At 40.8% G+C, this 22,463-nt stretch overlaps 1 protein-coding gene across 3 annotated transcripts; it reads right to left on the reverse strand.

Moving 5' to 3' along the window:
- Nucleotides 1-2,478: 2,478 nt before the first annotated feature.
- Nucleotides 2,479-17,417, reverse strand: CTXN3 (cortexin 3). Of its 3 annotated transcripts, XR_009600830.1 has the most exons (6): nt 17,324-17,417; nt 16,231-16,283; nt 14,788-16,131; nt 12,163-12,378; nt 11,747-11,839; nt 2,479-3,677 (listed from the first exon to the last, which is right to left on the reverse strand). XR_009600830.1 is itself a non-coding variant. In XM_060416344.1 (4 exons), the coding sequence occupies exon 4, from the start codon at nt 3,585-3,587 to the stop codon at nt 3,342-3,344; it is 246 nt and encodes an 81-aa protein (XP_060272327.1). In that variant the 5' UTR covers nt 3,588-3,677; nt 11,747-11,839; nt 12,163-12,378; nt 14,788-15,058; the 3' UTR covers nt 2,479-3,341. The 3 variants fall into 3 exon arrangements, 2 of the variants coding, with proteins under 2 accessions (XP_060272327.1, XP_027825774.1); XM_060416344.1 differs by lacking the exons at nt 16,231-16,283; nt 17,324-17,417 and having other exon boundaries at nt 14,788-15,058; XM_027969973.2 differs by lacking the exons at nt 14,788-16,131; nt 16,231-16,283; nt 17,324-17,417 and adding an exon at nt 13,267-13,341.
- Between the last annotated feature and the right edge of the window lie 5,046 nt (nt 17,418-22,463).

Here is a 22,463-nt window from a genome sequence, read left to right on the forward strand (position 1 = left end):
GACACTGGCCTTGACCACCACTCCCCATGTCAGTTTCTTTCTCAAGAATCTGCAGTGACTCTCACCCTTCATTTTGCCTTTTCCGACTTTCGGATGTTCAGCTCCACCCTTATCCTTCCCATAAGAGTTCCAACTCTCCCTCCAACTATATTGTCCAGACAGGCTGCTCTCCTTCCTCTAAGCCCCACATCCTCACCCCCTTTCCTCTTCTACAACTTTTCCTCTTCTCTTCCAATGAACATATCTAAAACACGCCTGTCATCTTAGGTCAAGACATAATTCATTTCAGAATAGCAACTTAGATTGCATAAAGTTTTATACCATGCACTTAAACACACTATCCTCACCTGACTCACTGTTTCCCGGGACGGTTCCATGACTATCTTGGCCCTCAGCCATCTCTCCCATATTCTATCTCCTAGAGCATCTGTTTGCTGACCCACCTCTACAGAATTGCTCTGTAGGGAGGGAAGGCTGTAGGAATCTACATTTTCAACAAGCTCCCCCAGAGGAACTAAGGAGCTGGAATGAACTAAGGAGGCAGAATTTTAACTTTGACTGTTTATTTTATATCTTTCCATATTGTTTCTACATTTTTACCATGGTCATATACACCTTTTATAATAAAAATTAGTGGGGGTGCATATATATTTGTTAAGCTCTCAGAGGATTCTGATGGTGTAGGAACCATAGGTTCCCACAGTTGTTTGAACAATGATGCAGACACACGCCTTCTTTCATTTCTCAGCTCTTCAGTGAGGTTGACAGTTACTCAAGAGCAAGAACTAGTTTTATGATTTTCCTCTTTCTAGTGCTAGAAATGCCAGGCTCAAAGCACTCAATAAGTACCTGAATGGATGCCCAATAAAACAGGAGAAAAATTAAATAAGGATACACATGACATGGTACATTTGAAGAAAAAAGAAACTTTACAATGAGTAGGTTAAAGAAAGATGCAATAGTATTTCAGAAAAAAAGATACTTAGGTGACTTAATAGACCACAGGATGACCATAGATAGCATCGGTGTTGTGTTTTTGGAACTAGAAATGTAGGATCTCTGAAGGCATCAATTAACTTGTAGCATGATGAAACCAAGAGGTGGTTATCTTTTTAATCTGGCTCATTCTTATAAGTGATCACAGTTATGAATTCTATAGCTAAAGAAAGCTGAGTCGTTGGGAAGAGTTTAGAATCAAAATTTACATACTTTGCTAGTGGAAATACAAACTAATACAGCTGCTTTAGGAAACAGTCTCACAGTTCTTCAAAAAGTTAAACACAGCGTTAGCATATGGGCTAGCAAATCCACTCACAGGAATTTACTCAAGGGAACTGAAAACACATATCCACGCAAAATCTTGTACCAGTGTGTTCATAGCAGCATTCCTTTTAGACTGGCCAATGAATAGCCATGATAAATGAATAATGGCTCAGATGGTAAAGAATCTGCCTTCAATGTGGGAGGCCCGGGTTCGATCCATGGGTCGAGAAGATCCCCTGGAGAAGGGAATGGCAACGCACTCCAGTATTCTTGCCTGGAGAATTCAATGGATAGAGGGGCCTGGTGGGCCACAGTCCATGGGGTTGCAAAGAGTCGGACATGACAGAGAGACTAATACAACACAGTCTAGCCAAACAACAGGATATTATTTGGCCATACAAAGATATAGAATACAGATCATGCTACAACACAGGTGAATCTGTCTTAAAAACATGCTATGTGAAAGGAGCCAGACGCAAAAGACCATGTGCTCCTAGGCTCCATTAGTATGAAATGTCCAGAACTGGCAAATCCATAGAGACAGAAGCTGGATTAGATATTACTGGATCTGAGAAGAAAGAGGGATGGGACATGACTGGTACTGGGTATAGAATTCTGGAATTAGATAGTGATGATGGTCACATAATTCTGTGAATATATTAAAGACCAGTGAATTGTTTACTTTAGAAGGCTAAATTTTGTGGTATGTAAATTACATTTTAATAGAGCTATTATTTTTTAAATGAAAATAAATCAAGAGGGAATACGGGGGACAAGGGAAAGCTGAGCAGAAGAATCTCCAAAAAGTTACAAAAGAAAGGATAAGACAAGGGAGAAGTTTTACTAAAGGCTGCCTTTTTAGGCATAGTTCCTTTTTTAAACTTTTTTTTGTTTTTTAAGGCTAATTGAGGAGAAAATTAGAAGACATAGACTTTAAATGCAGCCTTAAGGAGTTTAGTTTAGATGAAAGATTTTCCTATCCGTACGGAGCTGAAATAAGAGGTTTTCATATCTCTCTTTTTGGGAGACTTAAACAGTGCTTAGAATAGGTCCCATGTGTCAATCTGAGGAAGCTCTTCCTGAAATGGGAGAGGGATGAATTAGATGACCTTTTATGGTCTTTGGTCTTTTTCTCTTTCTCAGAACAATTAGTCCTCAGCAGTTGATACAACACACTGCCTCCAGAGCGCTGAAATAAGAGAGAGGAGACACTTCTGTTTCTTGAAAAGTTTTATTTGGTTTCTATATCAGTCATAAGCATACATTCTTCTTAAGACTATAAATGTCTTCTCCTCCAAACAGTTAGCTTTTTATTGAAAAAAAAAAAAAAAAAGCACAACTTGAAATAGCCACCTATTATTTCGATCAGTTGTGCAAAGAAAGTAAATTCAGATTATGTATCACTACCTCTACTCATGTTATTAATATGAATACATAGAATGCACTTAGCCTAGTAAATAGTTTGCAAACCTCCACAAGCCTTTGAATTCATTTTATTTGAAAAGTAAAATAACATCATCCTCACTCATATTTCCCAGGGATCAATCACTTCTTCTAAGCATTCCCAATTGCCTCCCATTGTTCTTAGCTTTAGGAGACAACAAGTACCTGCTGTGGGTCCATCCACTCAGCAGCATCCTCCTCATTCTCTGCCCAGGACCCAGATTCCCATGAAAATAAAACAAGCTGGGGGACAAAATTAGAGCAAGGAAGTCTGTTCTGGCTCTGCCTTCAGATTCAAACCAGGTCTGTCTTCCTGGTGACCTAGTCCGGCCCCCCAGGTCCAGTAGGGCCTCATTTCAGGCAAAGTCACTATTGGTACTCTTGACTTCATCATCACACACATTCAAGAATATTCATTCATTGAGTAAATGTCGAAACTGAAACTTTCCTATTTTGCATTGGTAATAGAAACCTCCATTTCCAATGTCCTCAAATGTTTACTGAATAAATGGATTGTGGTTCTAGAATCAGATAGGGTGAAGACTTTGAGTTGCTGAGAACGGTGACTAAAGGAAACCTCTCACTGAGACACAAAGCACTTCTCTTCCTCAGGATGGACTCCTGCTTCTATCCTGCTAAGCAAGGGCATGGTCAAACTGCCCTTTCTCCAGGCCTTCAAGTCCGTCAGCCCAGGTCGAGGTTGGCATGCTCCGATATGGGTCCAAAAGAATCCGGAAGCACCTGACGATGAGGATGCCCAAGAAAATAAACAACAAAATCACAAAAACAAATGTGGTTTTCTGCTCCAGAGACATGCTAGAATCTGATGACACGTTCCCAAGGGGCAACAGAGGAGAAGGGACTGGCTGTCCTCCATCCATTGTCCAGGGATGCTGGAGCACAGGTTCTCCCGGCTTCTTTCTCTTCCATCATCAGCCTGCCGAGATCATGGTGGCTGCACCTTGGAGAGCCTTCAGAGAGAAAGGAAGGGAAGGAGAGGGAGTAAACATCAAAGGGCAACTTTATTTCTAGGCTCACCATCCTGTTTTTCAGAGAGAAGAAGCATTCGCAAAGCTTTTTCAACAGGCATGCTTAATTACATATAACTATGGGGAAGAATATGTTACTCTTGCATGAAATTACCAGACTGTTCTCAGGGTAGCCACCTGGGGCCAGGAGGGATGGGCAGGGAGGGCAACCAGAGTAGAGAAGATGAGAAATGTACAAGGTAATGTTGACCTCAGATGTGTTGCCAACTTGACATCCAAACCAAGCCTCCCTGCCAAGTCTCTTCCAGATTCCCTCCAATAATAATACTCTCATATCATTCTTATAATGAGACCATTGACTGGATACCAGCTGTGTGCCAGGACTGTAGCTAAACACAACAGAAGATAGCCATTCTATCACAGGCTCCATGAAAGCAGGGATCTCTGTAGCACGAGGAAACTGAGGCTGGAAAAGTGTTAGTCACTCTGCTGCTAAGACGCTTCAGTCGTGTCCGACTCTGTGTGACCCCATAGACAGCAGCCCACCAGGCTCCCCCGTCCCTGGGATTCTCCAGGCAAGAACACTGGAGTGGGTTGCCATTTCCTTCTCCAATGCATGAAAGTGAAAAGTGAAAGTGAAGGTGCTCAGTTGTGTCCAACTCTCAGCGACCCCATGGACTGCAGCCCACCAGGATCCTCTGTCCATGGGATTCTCCAGGCCAGAATATTGGAGTGGGTTTCCATTCCCTTCTGCAGGGGATCTTCCCGACCCAGGGATCAAACCTGGGTGTCCTGCATTGCAGGCTGATTCTTCATTGTCTGAGCCAGGCTGGAAAAGGTGCTTAACATAGAAACTCTCTCAAGGAGCACTGGGTTTGGGTCCTGAGTCTCTAGCCTCCATGGTACTGTGTGTGGGACCTTGAAGAGGTCCCTAAGTTGGAAAGATGAGAAGTAGAAATGGCTGCATGCTATCTCACGGTGCTATCATGAAGATGAATGTCAGGGAAAACCTTTGAAAAGCATACAAAGATGAAAAGCAAAGGAAACTAAGTGTTGCTTCACTGAAGACAGGACTAAGGAAGCTACCATGCTTCTTCTCTGCTCTCTCTCACCTCGCCTAGGCCAAGGGAGAAGGGAGGACTCTCAGACTCCCAACCATCAAACTCCTGCTGCTTTTTCTCTTTTCATCAAAAAACAAAAACATGGTTCAATACTTGATCCTGGAAAGGACCTAGAGAACCGAGCTAGGGAAAAGAAATTGATTGCATTTTTTAAAAGCCTTACAGCAGCTTCCTACTGTTTATTTAAGACCATTTGGTGAGAGGAAGAGAAAGAAAGAAATGTTATCACTATTTCCATTTTGCTAGTAGAAAAACTAAGGTGTGTGGATATTACTGTTTGTCTTTAAAGGCATATTGAAGTAGCCATTGAGGCCAGTGAAAGCTTCATATATTGAACTAAACCCATTTAAATCAAATTTGATAAAGAAAAGTACTTACATCAGACATTACTATATAGGTAAATCATAGGACATATTTATGAATCTATCTGTAAAAAAATTACATAGTCATCTATGGAAATTACCATGAATTCAAAAGAAATTATGCTCAATGAAAATAAGCAACCAAATAAAAATAGAATTATGGCCTAAAGGATTAACACAGTATTTCTTCAGTTAACTTATTAATCATTGTGTTGAGGTATAGAATTAGTGAGCATAACAACAGTTTGTGTATATGTTGACACTTCAAAGTTTATAAAATCACAGTTTAAAAATAGTTTATAAGGGAACTACAACTGGTATCTGGGAGGAAGGAGTGACCAGTTTAGGGGAAATATTTTGCAGCTCCTTGACTCTGAATATTTTCAAGGTTGGAATAGTTGCAGTAGATTGATTTATGATTCATTTTTATTTTAAAATATGATTGGAAGAAAATTTGACTGTTTTTTAAAAACATCTCCTTAGGCGTATAGAGGATATTCATGGATTGGGCTTGGTTTGCTTGTTTTTAAGTACCCTGCCCGTCTTGGGTGCTAATCTTAATAGGAACTGAAGAGGGGACAGGAAAGGTAGCCAAGCCAGCTCTCCCTGGTGCTTCTAAGGACATCCATACCCAACCAAATACCCAAACTGGACTTAATCATACCAAACAAAAAATTCCCCAAAACCTGGGTTAAAAGAAAGCTTCGTGGTGATAGAAGAATAGATGTCTAAGCTGTGCTGTGCTCAGCTGTGTCTGACTCTTGCGACCCCGCAGACCGTAGCTTGCCAGGCTCCTCTGTTCATGGGATTTTTCAGGCAAGAATACTAGAGTGGGTTCCCATTTCCTCCTTCAGAGTAACTTCCCAATCCAGGGACCGAACTCTCATCTCTTGTATCTCCTGCATTGGCAGGAGAGTTCTTTACCACTGAGACCCACTATGTTGCCTCTTGTCTTTCCATGTCCTTCTGATCCCTGGCCTTCCCATGGCTTACTAAAATCCATTTTACTATGTCCATTTTCCCTCTGGCCCAAGTGAAGCCAGAGCCACTTTCTTCATCTGTTCTTTAACACAGCCAAGACAGGTCTGCATTTTTAGGAATTTTTTTTTTTTTTTAATGAAAACATTACATAATCCGAAAGGGAAATAGAAGAAAAAAGAGGACCATTAACTGGGTAAATTTACAACACAAAGTTTGCTAGATCTGTGAAGTTCAATGACAACAGTGGAGAAGTGGATATAGAACCTTTTGAAACTGTGTTAATGATACCTTTAGCCATGAGCTGTCTGACTAATGTAGCAATGCTTTTCCAGTCCCTCCCTTCCCACCCCTGGTCTTCACTTTACTATCATGATGAGCACCATCATGACACCCTGGACCAGTCTTCTCCAGCCTTGTCCTTTGTACAAGGCAAAGTATCAAGTCCTTTTGTCTTAGCTAAGCATCCTATAATTCCTAGGCTTATTCCACAACTCAGGTTTTAGAACTGGTACACCATTCATTTGGGGGATGCAGTGATGGGCAACCTTTACAAGAAGCCCCAGTAAACAACCTAGTCATCTCAATTCAGATTATCAGCAACATCTCTCTATACATGAGTCTGGAGCCTCACTTCTTCACAGGGAAGCCAACTATTAGAATGTCTTAACACTCAGTTTTAATTTGCAATTTTACCATGCTATGCTGATTAAAAGGCAGATCTAAGGATATAGTTAACCCTCTTTGCAACCTGATCTTTGCAACCTCTTTGCAACCCTCTTTGCAACCTGATATTTTAGCGGGTTTTGAGAAGCCTGCTAAAATAAAAATGTATATATTCTTGTTCTCTGAGCCTTTCACCACCAACCCCTTTTAGATAAACCAAACTGAGGAGACAAGAGAGATGAAAGCATTTTGAGAACTCTACAGATCTTTACAGATTGTAAGCCTCTCCCCTCCCAGCATACTATGATGCCCAAGTTCCTATTAGTATCACTTCATTTGGTCAAATCATCACAGATCTCTATTAAAGTGCAGTATTCTACCAGGGAAAATGAAACATTAACACATTAGCGGGGGTTTGTCTTCGAATACTGTTCCTGTTTGGAGGAGGGGGAAAAGAGGTAGATAAAAAGGAAATTGAAGGAAGATCCTGCTGGGAGCAAGGAGCTGCTAGAGGGGCTTGCGGTAACCAGACGTGGGGGCTATGAGTTGATGGTCCAGAGGGAGAGTCCTGGGGAAGGATGAGGGAAAGTGGGTAGAGATGAGAAGAGGAGATGGTTATGAAGGGAGATGGAGATCCAGAGATTCAGAAAGAAATGCCAATTATTTTCCAGTTTTGCCTGGAACTGCTTGAAATCCCTAGAAGAGCCTGCTTGTTTTTAAAACTGCAATCAACTAATCAATAATTTACAAATTTGGAAAGCTCAACAGCATGTTTAAGCTAAAGGAAGCATCAGTGTAAGATGCAGAAATAGAAATAAATATAATCACTTGGCCACCACAGTACAAGAATATTCAAAGGCATCCAAATTTTGTAAGTGCCTGAGAGTAAAGTGTCCCGTTTTGGGTAGAAATGATTCTTAGGGAATGGTCATAATTGCTTTTACCTAAACAATGAAATGCTCCTTTCAGATGAATAATGGAATGTGGGCAAGTAAATTATTTTGAAAGATTTTGATGCAACCATTATCAGCATTAATAACAACAAAAGGCAGTTATTTTAAGAAGGACCAGAGTCACTCACAGCAGTATTTTAATCCTGACTGGCTTTCCCTATCACGCAGCACACCTGTCTTCCCTTTGCTTGGTCCATTTGTATGTGGAAATAAAGTCTAATTTTAACATGGACCAAGGAAACCTTAATTGAAAGCTGCCATTTTCAAAAGTCATGTAATACATCCCTTTTCTCAAACTAAGCTCCTTGGACTCTAAGTTCACAAAGTGCAAACACCCTGAATTAGTCACAAAGCCCCGTGTGAGGAGTCCATCTCACCCATAGCCATTCTCACTGGCAGCCACTCACTTTAGTCCGTTTGCAGAGAAACCCTCTCTTTCTTACCCCATTCTTCCTCTATACTGCGTCATGATTCATCTTTCTAAGCTCAAATTTACCATTCCTCCCCTCAGAAAACCCTTGTACTCCAATATCCAAGACCCCTCACTAACCCCTTAAACCTCATGTGGACCTAATACACCTGTTTTCTGGACCACAAATTAGATGGCAATCTGTCAGTGGAATTTTTCTGAGGTATTACTGTATTTTCAAAGGAAGTTCAGAAAGGAACAAAGATCAAATCACATTTGGTTTTGAGCAAAATGACCAGTGGACAAGAACAAACTTACATGTAATTGATCTGCAGTCACCTAGGGAGAGAGTCCCAACTCTGGCCGTTCAGCAGCTCCACCTCACACCTGGTATCCTTTGAACACCTCCAGGTTTCCCACCTCTGAGCTTTGAGTCATGATGCTGTCCGCCAGATGCTCTCCTCCTCGCCCTCTTCCCACCTGCGGCTTTCTCTCCCTCCACCCCGCCCCCCGCACCGGTCCACGCCAAAGTCCTCCTCCCCAGCAGGTCCTCGGTCCTCCCTTCAGCCAAGGCACCGACGCTTCCTGCGTTCTGTCCCTGGGAACAGTTCACCTACGTTCTGCAGCGGCACCTATTACAGGATGTATCTCCTGAGGATGTGCTCCTCACCGTCCCCTTTTTAAACAACAGGCTCCTTGACAAATTCCTTGCTGCTTTGGGATCATTGCCTCTCTAAATAGAGGTTGAAACAAACCTCTGGCCCCTTAGAGTTCAGGGAACTGAATTCAAGCTTGGAGGTGCTGGGTGGTACAGAGAAGGGGTGAAAAAAAGAACATGTCATCCATCCTAACTGGGATGTTAGACCATTGTGGTTGAAATAGATCTTGTTTCAAAGAATCACAAATAGTCTGAGTCACAGTGACATTTTAATAGTCACAGAGCTCATGATTTAAGAAGCAGTTGTTTGTTTTTTTTTACATTTTCTTTGGCCTCGCTGCTGATGGGTAGGGTCTGAAATATAGAAATCAGCTGGAATTAAGCACTCTCCCTTCTGTTTAAGGGGTCAATCCTTTCTTACCTAGATTGCTTTTGGATGGAGAAGGGTAGCCATTTAAAATATCCTGAATTGTATTGTCTTACATGGGAACTATCAATGTCAACACATATCCTTCTCAAGCTTGGAACCTTTGGGCTGTTCATCTCATTATAAAATTTCACAGTAAGAAAAAATATTTTGTCTGGAGAGAACTATCTTAAAGTAATGATATATTTCTGACTTTTCAAGGGACAGCCACAGAGTTCATTCATTGCATTTGGCCCCTTGTCCTGGGAAAGCACACACAGGCATTTGATTTCACCGTCTCACTTTTGTGGTCGTCCCTCTTGCGATGGGTTGCAATAACAGCCGCAGTAGGTGCAGTGTGTGTATAGTCCCGCCTGGCACATTGTGAGCTGTTCAAAAACTAGGTGATGAGGAAGGAGTGTTTTCTCTTTATCTCGTTGTTGTGCAAAATGAGATTTATTGCTCTTTTCCCACGCAGGAATGGAGATTGTTAAATAAACCACCCCAAATCAAAAAACTCAAGAGTAGCCCCCTTCAAAGGTCATCATCCTTCAACTGCTAATGCTCTGCAGGGTGCTGTGAAACAATGCAGTCTGTATTTTAAGTACTCCGAAACCATATAATTGCTGTACCTAATTTTTAAAACTTGTAGGCCACAAACCTAGTTATGTGACTTGATGTGTTTTCAAAAGCCGATGTAAAAACAGTTCAACCATCAAGCAAGAACACTCACAGGCTTGTCCAGTTTACACTCACATGTGATGGACAGGACACCTTGTCCCACAAAGACGTCCTGTGTACCTTGCTTATATTTATCTAGCAGCCTAGTGAGACCAATCTGTAGACTATGAAATAGGGAGGGAGTTGGCTAGGTAGGCAGGACTGAATTTGCAACAACTGACAGGAACAAACTTCCTCAAAGTGCTGCATTATCCTGTAATAGTGCTGAAGCTCGGCTGTTGAGATGTGAACATGTCTTGTAAAAATGGAAGGAATAATATATCCTGAAAGTGAGGCAGAATAGAATCACTCTCTACTTTTTTGAGCTTAAGGAAGCCTCAACTGCATTGCTGTCTGTATAGCTGGAGTGTCTGGAGGTATATCGTCCATCCCAGCCACCCACCCCTGACATGTAAACACCCCAGTCAACCCTGTTACACATTTCCCACCACAACTGTGAGCCCACCACCAAAGCTACCTCATTTCTCATAGAAATGTTGTGTATGAATCCAGCGAAGAACAACTTGCATTCCAGGATATACATGCAAAGATGCAAAATGTTTCCTATAAATTCAAAGAATACATGGCCCTTTTGGTGCCCAGCCAAGATCTCGAGGTAGAGATTTCCTGACTCTAAGTGCTTCAGGCATTTTAACCACCCTCTCCCCATTTTTCTGGCTCACAGAAATGCATGGCAACTTCCATGTTCCTCTTTTTCAACACCGCTCCTATTCTGATACAATAGCCCTGATGATTCCAAATTCACAGGATGGTTAGGAGTAAATATTAATTTATACACTCGAAAATTAGATGCATGGCTAATAGAAAGCCCATAGACAACAATTTTAAAGACAAGCGAATGTGGTCAGCTACAAATTTCAACAGGCAGTTTCAGAACTGTTGCTAGACCTCACTGCTGCACAGGAGGTCGGCTTCCTCTGCTCATCTCTGCAAAGTCAGCCTGCAGACACATCTGCTGCTTGGTTTGGGGAGTGAACCCTGTTGTAGCCAGTTTACCATGCTGGTCAGCAGGGGACCTTTATCTTCAGCCTGAGCCCTGACCTCAGCTTTGCTTCCTCCCTATTTTCACCTTCCTCCTAACATCTGCTTTACCAGTTTTAAAGGGACTGCAGGGCAAGACTGCAGCTTTGCTGAGAACATCAGAAAAATAGCCTGTGAGTGCCCAGTCAGTAAACGGGGGTGTCAAAAGGCACCATGAGCAAACTGGAACTTTAAAGTCCAAACAATAACCTTACTGTTCAACTCAGTTTTCCTTCTCTTTCCTTGTGTGTTTCCTAGTGAAAGAGAGTGCTTGCTGATACCTCAAAAGGCTAGAGCTGCACACTGCCCAGGGACAACAGGGACAGTCAGCACTATCATTATGAGTTGTTTGGGTCATGATCCAAATTAGAATATCCTTGTTACATTTTGGAAGGTTGCATGTTTTAGGCGAATAGAAAATAATGTAATGGGCAAAGAGCTTTCAAGAATAATTTACTGCAGCTTAGCAAAGAAAAAAGCCTGTTTTACTATTCTCTTATCCAGTATCTGTAGCATTATAAACTTAAGCATGCTTTAAAAATACAGGCATCATTACATTTCACCCCCGTGCATTAACTTTACCTAGCAACTATTTAATTAGACTTTATCTGACAGCTCGATCTAAATTCAGAACTTGGATCCAAAAGGCATCCATGCGATCATGGCTCATGCATATATTTAAAGTTAGAGGAAAGCATTTAATTAGCCCACCATAGACACAGATTTTGGTCAAATACCTGGAGCTGGCTGAACAAACACTTGATCCATTTCCTGGTGGAACAGTTACAGGTAGTTACAAGCCTCCTTAGTTTCCATTCTTCCCGACCAGGCTGTGAGAAAGCAGTAGGCAGTGGTAGCTGCAAGCAGCTGATGGCACACCCCAGAGCTAAAGCTGTTGTTTCAGGCTTAGAAACTTCCCATTAAAACCCCGAGTTAAAGGAGCATCGTCTTTCTGTGTGAGGCATCATTAGCGGCCAATACAGCTGCTTCTCTGAGGCGAGCCATGATTTCGGTTCTGCCTCAGCAACTCTTCAGAGAATTCTGCTTCAGTGAGTAGAGGCAGTATCCTAGCAGTGTGTCTGAAATCATCTTCAAGAAAGCATTAACATTCAAAAGGAGTACGGGGGGAAAACATCACAGGGCATTCCCATACCTTTTCAAAAATCAAAGCCATGAGTCTACCAGTGTCCTGCTCTTCTCTATTGATTGTTGACACTATTCCTCTTTGGGGATGTCAATTAGCACCTTGCAGCAACCAGCCTCCATATCGATCATGGTTTATGACCTTCAGGCCAACTTAATTAATGGAAAGACTTCTAGGGAAGGGCATCAACTTAGCATTTAGGAGATGAAGGAAAGACTCCTTTTCCTAAAAAAAAACAAAGTTGACCTTTTAGAAAAGCAACGATTATGGGAGGCATTGAGGAAAGAACAAGTACAAAAGAAAATCCTTGTTTCACCACCTGTTTGTAAATTTACTAGGTGGTGGGTTGCCAGGTCCACTCTCCTCTGGGCAGCCTGCATGATTGTGACCTTGGCAGGTACCCCACCCCACACAGGCCATCTGAGCCCACTTGGTGAATAAAGATAGACCTTCACTGAGAAAAAGTTGTACTAATTCTAAAGATTCTGGTTACATGGCATAACACATATACTGTTTTCCTTGGACAAAGTACCCGAATAAATTGGAAAAATATTATAGGATAAAATTCATCTTAAAAAAAAGTGCTTCTCTTGAAAGCATTCAGCCTAATCCTTAAGATGGAACATCCTTGATTTTTCGTAACTCACCACTTTCTTTATTGAAATGGAAGAACAATTAGCAACAACACCCACCCACCAGATAATAGGGTGCTAGGTATTTAAAGCTAACTCTCGCTGTGCCTGTCAGCTCTGCTGTCTCTTCGGCTCCCCTGAGAAGCTGGCCATGACCCAGTAGCTCTAGGGGACTAGAATGGAGCTCATTCTCTAAGAGGAAACCCCCACCTGCTAGCAAGAGGCAACAATCCTGGATAAGCCTCAGATCCAAGGAAATTCAAATGCTAAAGGTTGGAGTCTAACATCAGAATCAAATGCTTCACAAGGACATGAAGGTATTTTCCCCGGATGTTTTCCAGACTTTTTAACCGAATCTCCTTTCCAATTAGTGTAACTTCCTATATTTTTTCTCTCCCTCACACTCATACACAAAGACACACAGACACACAAAACAATGGAACAAATAAAATCCAACAGAGCGCTGTCATTCAATACTAACTGGTATCCATGCCTTTCAGCCGACGGTGCTGGTGGACGGAGCACCCTGCTCGGTAATGCTAACAGAGTGTGGTTCAGGGAACAATGACCCCACCCTCACTTATATACTTATCATTCCATGGGGTGAAAAAGGACTCTAGTTAGAAATGAGCCAGGTTACCACCAGTTCCCTGCCCAGAGGCCCCTCAGATATTGTTGTCAACTATAGACAGTAGAGGTAGCAGGGAACACGAGAGGGCTGTGGCTGTCCTCTAGCTACTGTGCAGCCTGAGCCCGTCCCAGGGAGATGAGTGCCTGGCCTATTTTTAAAACTCTCCAGAGAAGTAGATTCCAAAGCCCCCTCTGACAACCTCTGTTTACACTAACTCCTCCGTGTAGTCAGCGTCTCAGTGAGTCAGCGCATTTTTCTCTTCTATCCCCTCTGTGGTCATTAACCACCGCAAGCTTCTGTTAGAATGCTCTTCCACAAAGGAAGCTGAACTAGGTAAGGCAAAGAACATTTGATGAAGATATGCTGCTACAAAGATCTTCAGGCCAAGTCTGGATATTTCTTTTATAAGATAATTATCATTGGAATGATCAGTATCAGCCCTTCTCCCCTGCAGTTACATTATGACAGTCGTCATGAGCTGAAACAGTGAAGAGGACTTACAAAAAGTTTATCTCTTTGAACATTTCATAGGAGGTTCCAGTCCTTTTGTTTTTGATAATCTTTATAGTTGTTTGAATTCCTCCCCAAATTTCTGCTTTCTAGTCCAGCTTTAAACAGGAACATATAAGGCTACACAGAGATGTTTCATGTTTCAGACTAACATGAAATTTGGTGAAATAGGATGATTTCATAGATTATATATACAATGCTTCTCTGATCCCAGGGTTATTCCTGAATGTTAATTCAGTTTTTTTACCACATGATACCCTGAGTTAGTATTGTTAGAAATCTATTTTAAGAACTTTTCCTACCTTCTAATTTCATCTCACTTTTAACGTTCTTTAGGTTACAGTTCTTTCCTAAATTTCTTATACTGCACTTTTCCATAAAGAAGTAGGCAATGAATATGAGGAAAAGTTCATGAGCTGCCAAGCTTTATGTCAACACAAGGCTGTACTATTATTAATTATCATTGTTTCTTTCTGACTCTACCTAATTCTCAAAATCTAATTGAATTGATTCTTGGTGTAATTTTCAAAACAGAAACATGATTTTCTTTTTATTTTCATCACTAGATTAGTGGTTAAAAAAATCTTTTCTTCCTTCTTTTAGGTAAATTTTTCTTTGACGCTATTCAAGAACCATTAAGTTCATTCATTGCGCATCAGATATGTTCTGTGTTAAGTGTGCTCAGAATAAAAACTATAGGTACTACGCCCCTGCTTGAGTTTCTTCAGGTTGTGTACTGCACAAGGCTAGGAGGCTTCCTAGTAAGAACCCTAGGAGCTTACCTTCCGGCCATGGTTGCTAAGCTTCAGATAAGCCCACCACCACTATTCCCCACTTCCTCCCCTTCCCTTCGCTACTCACCCAGCAGGCATCTGAATCATGTTCTTACAGGACCTGATTTCACAAGGTCATTTGTAGCTTTTAATTGCCTAAACCAAAATAAATAAATAAATAAATAACTCTTTAGCATTAATCTTTCTTGTTCTTTGTGACGACATTGGACATAGCTGACCACTCTTTTCAAGGAAGGAATGGGGAATAGAATACACAGAGTAAGATGGATGGGGTGGCAAGAATGGACATGACAGCTCTTAGAGCCCCTGTCCTTTGTTAACTTCTGCCTTCAGAGGTTCTCTTTAGCCTTCCAAGGCTAAAGCCAAGTGTAACTTATGTGACTAGCAGCAAATGTGAAATTGAGGATGTGAAAACAGGCTGGGATATGCACTGATGACTCTACCACTTTCGATTCATTAAAAGAGAATTGGAAGTCAGTTTAAGTGTGTCTTTTTTAAATGTCTTCTTACTTAAAAAAAAAATCAATGCATCATGTAACGTAAAGTTAAAAAAAAATCAAAATGAGCTCTAATAGCCCTCTGATTTTCCAGGTCTAAGTACAAGCTTATTTATCCACTTGGCTATCTTCACAGGTCAGTGAACATTCAAAGCTCAAGGGAATAGTTGGAAAGATTTAATAATATTTATACCAAGCCTATAAATAAGGATCTATACTCAAGAATTATTAAAAAGCAAGCAGGTTAAAGTCCAACTGCAATTGGCAGCCTCCTGGTTTAATCTTTTCTTGAATGCATTTCTGTACCATCACATCTGTTGTGTGGTGAATGCTCAATTAGTAGTCGATGAAGCTGGAACACAGAGAAATATAAAAATGAAAATGAGAGACAAGCAATGTGCAACTCAGTGGAATTATATCTGAAAGAAAGAAAACACTAATAGAATTTCATACTTGTCAGGATTACAGATTGCCCTAAAAATTATCGAGTTTATTTCTTCCTAAATCAAAAACAGTAAAACATATAGGAATGAAACGCATCATGCTCATAAAAAAGCTGATGTCCAATCCTAAAAGGGAACAACTTCACAAAACATATCATATTAATTCTATTTAGAGATAATATTTGCAAAATTTTAGTTATTAATTCTAATTACAGCATGAAAATAAAAGAACATCACTATGGCTTATTCACTGCTCAAAGGAAATTCACACTGAGTAGTTAACATCCTGGTGGGTAAATTTATTCTTTTAAAATGACTCGTACAATAATAACCATTTGCTTAATGACTTTGAAATACTTAATGCCTTTAAAATGTCATATAAAGTACCAATTAGGGTTTTATACAAACCATCCCTCTAAATTTTTATGCTGTCATTTTGGCAGGGTTCTTTCTTTCTGTTCAACAGCTGCACTGTAGAAGAGAAGATACATGGAAAACTTGAGGATTAAGCAGCTTAGAACATTAAGATGATTTATAAAATGAAACAGAATGTATCTGAGAATTACTGACCTTTTAGCCTGACTTTAATACCTGACAAATTTCTGGAACTAAAAATCTCGCCACTGAAAAATCAATATGAAAACACTCAGAGGAGAGAAAAATCATATGAAGCAGTTAAAAAATCCTTGTTAAAAATATAGTGAAAAACCAGTCTCGGTTCCTGATATTTAAAGTTGTAGAAATTACTGAAAGAAGGCTGAGGAAAATAGTAATAAATAGCAGTTATGATGTGTGATCACTGAATATAAACTTCAGCTGATTCAACACTGCATTTTATGAGTAACATAATTAGTTGCTGATTGAAAAAATGTTCAAGTTTACAATCATGTCAATGAGATCAGTCAGTTCTAGTCATATAGCATATTATTTTAAAAGGCAGATATTAAGGGTATATATTTCTCTTTTGATTCTACACCCAAAGTTTGTAAGAGGCCTGCCATCTATAATTTTTCCTTTAAATAATATATATGAAATGTTTATGTATGCTGCTGCTAAGTCATTTCAGTCATATCCGACTCTGTGCAACCCTATAGACAGCAGCCCACCGGGCTCCTCAGTCCCTGGGATTCTCTAGGCAAGAACACTGGAGTGGGTTGCCATTTCCTTCTCCCATGTTTATGTATAGCAAGTACTTAAATGTTATAAATCACCTGTGTTTCTGTTATTAATATTAAATTACATCCATTTAATTTATAAATAAAATAGCATTAGTATTACATTTTATCACAAGCTTATTAAGCTTGCAGATTTAAGAGGTGGGCCCTGGCCCAGAGTATTTAATTAAATCAGGCCAAGAATCTATATTTCAAATAAGAAACCAATATGATTAATGAGGTAGAGTGTCTGACGTCTACACTTAGCAAGTAATATAGTTAAATTTTTTTCCTCTCGGTGAATATTTGGCCATATTAGGCATTTTAACTCTATGAGGAAAGAACCTTAAGCTTAAAATCATGTACCTCTTTGAAAAAATGGATTGAATGCCTGAACCAATCATTAGAAAAATGCATACTGCCTGCTTTGAAAAACTCTAACTGGAATGCCCATTCAGAACACATGCATCTCCTCTCTTTTTTCCTTCCCCCCTTGCTCCCCTTCTTACCTCTTGCTAAAGTGGGAGTAAACAGTGACAGGAATAGAAGCCCATGGCGATAAAGACACCGTAGTGCAACAAGAGGCAGACAGAAACTATTTCTGAGAGAGGAGTGTGCACGGAGAAGCACTGCCTAGTGATGCTGAGCTTTGGAAACACACACAGGAGGCTGCAGCTTTGTAAGGGGGGACTGTGTGCCAGGGAAGACCGGGGTCGAGAAGAAAACAGGGGCTACAAAGAAGAAGTGGAAGGCCTGTGGACAAATGAGCGACCCCACTGCCTTCCAAGATTGTAGAGGTAACTAACTGGTAGGCCAGAATCCTGATGTAACTATCAAGATGGGTGGTGGTGGGGACCGAGTGAGGTCATCCCTTTGATAGAAGGAACAGCACAGACGTCACTGTTGACCAAACAGGGAAGAGTGGGTCACTTTGTTAATAAGAAAATATCAAGAGAACTAAAAGGAGGAACTGTTAAAATTTCATTCTCCCTGAGGTTAGCCATGAGAGATGAGTACTGCACAGAGTAGCTATAGTATAAGCCTTTCTTTCTACGTAATTTGACTATTTGCAATTTCACTTTGCAAAGACGGTCAGTGTAGTATGAGCCAAATATTAAGAAGTAAATAAAAATCCTGCCTGAAACCCCTTGAGTCTCTTTACAGGATCATCCTGAGGACCATCAGTGAATGGCTGGATAATTCTTTGAGAACAGAGAATTATCACACTCCCAGAATCACCCCTCAAGGGCTGTGGTCCATTCTGCATGCAAGTAAACAGATCGTTCTCTGTCTTCCTCAAACATCTTGTGTACACTTAAAATCTGGTTTCTTGTAATCACACGCAGTGCCCTAAAATCTAAACTATTGCCCTGGTTTTCCCATATCACTCTTACAACCACTATTTTTTATGTGTTATCTATTCACTTATGTTTCTAACTTCTGTTTAATTATTTATCCATTTATTTGCGTGTATACATTTATTTCCCATTAAACTTCAGAACGTTTGAAGAAAGCTATGAAATACAATAGGTTATATGTTATTAGTGGTAGCAGACACATAAAAAATTTTATTATGTATCTGATGAATTTTCCCATTGCTAGGAAAGGTTTGGTGTACTTGTTCTCAAGTTTTGAAGGATAAAATCATTTTAAAATGGTTGTTTGGCTGAAACACTAGATAACATATTTAACTTAAAAACAAAAACTAGGTATTTTATAAACTTTATTTTGTAGCAACTGTACATAAACAAAAGCAATAGCATATACTTAAGTTTATTCAGTGTATATTACTACCACAAAAGTGAAAATACTGCTCAGTAATTTAATAGGGACTGAATGGGAAATAGATGGGGGAACAGTGGAAACAGTGTCAGATTTTATTTGGGGGGCTCCAAAATCACTGCAGATGGTGACTGCAGCCATGAAATTAAAAGACGCTTACTCCTTGGAAGAAAAGTTATGACCAACCTAGATAGCATATTCAAAAGCAGAGACATTATTTTGTTGACTAAGGTCCGTCTAGTCAAGGCTATGGTTTTTCCTGTGGTCATGTATGGATGTGAGAGTTGGACTGTGAAGAAGGCTGAGCACCGAAGAATTGATGCTTTTGAACTGTGGTGTTGGAGAAGACTCTTGAGGGTCCCTTAGACTGCAAGGAGATCCAACCAGTCCATTCTGAAGGAGATCAGTCCTGGGATTTCTTTGGAGGGAATGATGCTAAAGCTGAAACTCCAGTACTTTGGCCACCTCATGCGAAGAGGTGACTCATTGGAAAAGACTCTGATGCTGGGAGGGATTGGGGGCAGGAGGAGAAGGGGGCGACCGAGGATGAGATGGCTGGATGGCATCACTGACTCTATGGATGTGAGTCTGAGTGAACTCCGGGAGATGGTGACGGACAGGGAGGCCTGGCGTGCTGTGATTCATGGGGTCGCAAAGTGTCAGAAACGACTGAGAGACTGAACTGAACTGAACTAAATACAATTCAGTAACAGTTTTCAGAGAGCTTGTGAAAAAGTCAGCTCTTCATTTGAAATGCTCAAGAACAACACTTTAAAGTGACTGAGACAGAGCAGATATCAGCCCGGTCTGCCTTCCATTCGCTTTTGTCCTCATGAGAATGCCCTTCAGCATTAGTTTCAGTAAGAGGCCTGGTTTTGTTCTCAACATTTTTCTTAATTCAAAAGTAGATGTGGGGTCAATTGAGAAAAATGAACATTTCGTGTTCCCAGTAGCCCCATAATCAGTGTTGCATATCACGAATATGGTTAGGGGTTTGGGTCAAATGCCAATACAATATTCAGTGGACTATGAATTACTAATGTGTAAGCCAAGAAAAGCTGTGTTTGCAAATGCAAAAAGGATGAAGAAAAATCTCTGCATGGTTCCCTGCACATGCCCACATTTGCAGGCCAAGTCAGGGGGGCAGAATGGGACATTCGCCCTTAGCAGAGACCCCTTCCCTGGTCCAGCCTTTAAGGATTAGCCTCTATGAGCCAAGATGAGTCCTCGCTGGCTCCTGAGTCTCCTCTGTCTTCATTGCCCTCTAGGGATGGAGTCCATGTTTTGTGTGGCTACCTACCTGATTAGAGTCACTTGCATCTTTTTGTTTTTCAGTCCTTTCTCTTTCTGTAGTCTTATCATTACAAAACCACCACGCTTCCTATTCCTAAGCCATCTATTTATTGAAAATAATAAATTACCTTTCTTCCCTCAAGTATCGTCCATTCAAAGGCTCAGGATACTAAATAGGACAAATCAGAATAATGGCATTTATATTTTCAACTCCTGTCAACAACTACTCGTTTTATCATCTTAATATCTAACACCACAAAAGCAACAGTAAAATAATGATGGTGATAATCAGAATAACAACACATTTCAGCAAGCTTGTACCTTTGGTCTCCTTTGACTTTTGACTTTTACAGTGGCAAGACTTGAACCCTTTTACATGTTTTTATCTATCAAAATGTATGTGTATGTGTGAGTATGAATTTGTTACGGTTTTCTGATTAGACTGTAAGGTACTTGAGAATAAAGAAAGCTGAGTCTCTTATTAATGTATTTTTCACTTGACTGGCTATACTATTAGCAGAGGTAATAATTTATCCACAGACTTCACTCTTTGTTGCAGATCTTCCTAAATAAACATTGTAGTGGTATTTTTCCTCGTTATTTTCCCTTGCAACATCATTGTAGTACTTTGCCTGTCATATTAAAATAAGTCCAATGAGGCATAATCATTAATTACTGCCTTCCAACCAGTAATCTTCATTCGTATCAGTCAAAAGCAGCTAGATAATTCTGTGATTTTGAAAAAAAAGAACTTCAGTGGAAAAAAATAAGAAAAATTTTTTTCTTGCTACACATTCATTAAGGGTCATGTGGGGACTCCACTCCGATGTCATTACCCTCATCCCAAGATTCAGACAGCGGGGCTGGCCTCTACCAGATATGAAGGTAGAGAGAAGAGAGAGCATGGCATGTATGTGCTAGTTCTTAAGACCTCTGCCAAGTGGCTTCAGTTTCATTGGGCAAAGCAAATATCACGGCCACATCTGAATTTAATAGGCTGAGTAGTATAATCCTTCCCTAGATAGGAACACAGAACACCAAGTGACATAGTCTACCACTACAGTTAACCAGAGTTTTACCCTTTACAGAGTGACTTCCCATAGATACCCATCTACCTGAGTCACTCAGCTGTGTCTGACTCTTTGTGACCCCCATGGACTGTTGCCCACCAGGCTCCTCTGTCCATGGAATTCTCCAGGCAAGAATACTGGAGTGGGTTGGTATTTCCTTCTCCAGGGGATCTTCCCACCCCAGGGATTGAATGCACGCTCTTCTGCATTGCAGGCAGATTCTTTATCTCCTAAGCAACCAGGGAAGCACACCCTCCCTCCCCCGTCCATAGATTATGTTCCCACAATAACCTTTCTTTGGCATCTCAGGATTCTTGAGCTTTAATCTTCTTCAAACTATCTCCCACCCAGCCCCACCTCATACAGATCAGATCTCCTGCTTACCCCCCTTTGCTTCCCCTTTTCTTCTAAGTCTCCACTTGGATTCTGATGTCTAGGTTCGTTTGCTTTCTTTAGCCTCTGATCTGTTGGGTCCTCTTCTGGGTTACATCTTATTTCCTTTCTAGCTGGGTGCCACAAGGCAGTCTTTTGAACATGTTGTCTTTCTGATTCAATCCCAGAATATTTTGGCTCTTTCACAATGGGTTTCCACAGCCTGACATTTCTCGATTTACTCCCATACCCTGGCTCCAGCCTAATGGATCATGCATCATACCTGGTTCCTCCCAGGGACCATACTATCCCAGCATACAAAATATTTGTATTATCTTATATCTATGCAGACATTGGAAAAGCCCCTGATGCTGGGAAAGATTGAAGGCAGGAGGAGAAGGGGACAACAGAGAATGAGATGGTTGGATGGCATCACCAACTCAATGGACATGAGTTTGAGCAAGCTCTGGGTGTTGGTGATGGACAGGGAAGCCTGGCATCCTGCAGTCCATGGGGTTGCAAAGAGTCAGACGCGACTGAGTGACTGAACTGAACTGAACTGATGTAGGCATGGTTTGAGGAAGTGAAGTGGTTTTCTCAGGAACACAACAATCACATTTAAAATATTTTTGCCTATCTCTAACTTTTCTGCAGGGCCTAAGATAAATAGACAAGGTAGTGTCTTAAAAGATACATGGTAGTATCTGAGTTTGATAGAGGCCTTTGGGAAAACAGTGATATTCATTTCTTAGTGGGCAGGGAAGGTGGATGTAAACACTACATGAGATTGCATCCAATCTGAATTTTAAGCATTGCCCCTCTGGTCTGCAGGAATGTCTTGTTCCAGCAAATTGAGAAACAGCATGGCCTGGGTGAATCTGAGGGGCGTACGGGTGGGAGGGAGCTGGATCTCCACAATAAGGCAGCCAACCATTTCTTGGGTTTGATATCCTTAGGGGAATGTAGGTGCCTCTTTTCATCATTCTGACCTACTTGCAATGTTTCAAAAATAATTTTTTTGCTAATTAGAGATTATTCATATTTGTCTTACTTATTCTCCTGTGCCATCTTTTGTTGTTCTACTGGTTTTTTCCAACTATACAGAATCTCTAAAATCTTTCTTATAACCACC

The sequence above is a fragment of the Ovis aries genome, chromosome 5, assembly GCF_016772045.2.
Source record: "Ovis aries strain OAR_USU_Benz2616 breed Rambouillet chromosome 5, ARS-UI_Ramb_v3.0, whole genome shotgun sequence".
NCBI lineage: Eukaryota > Metazoa > Chordata > Mammalia > Artiodactyla > Bovidae > Ovis > Ovis aries.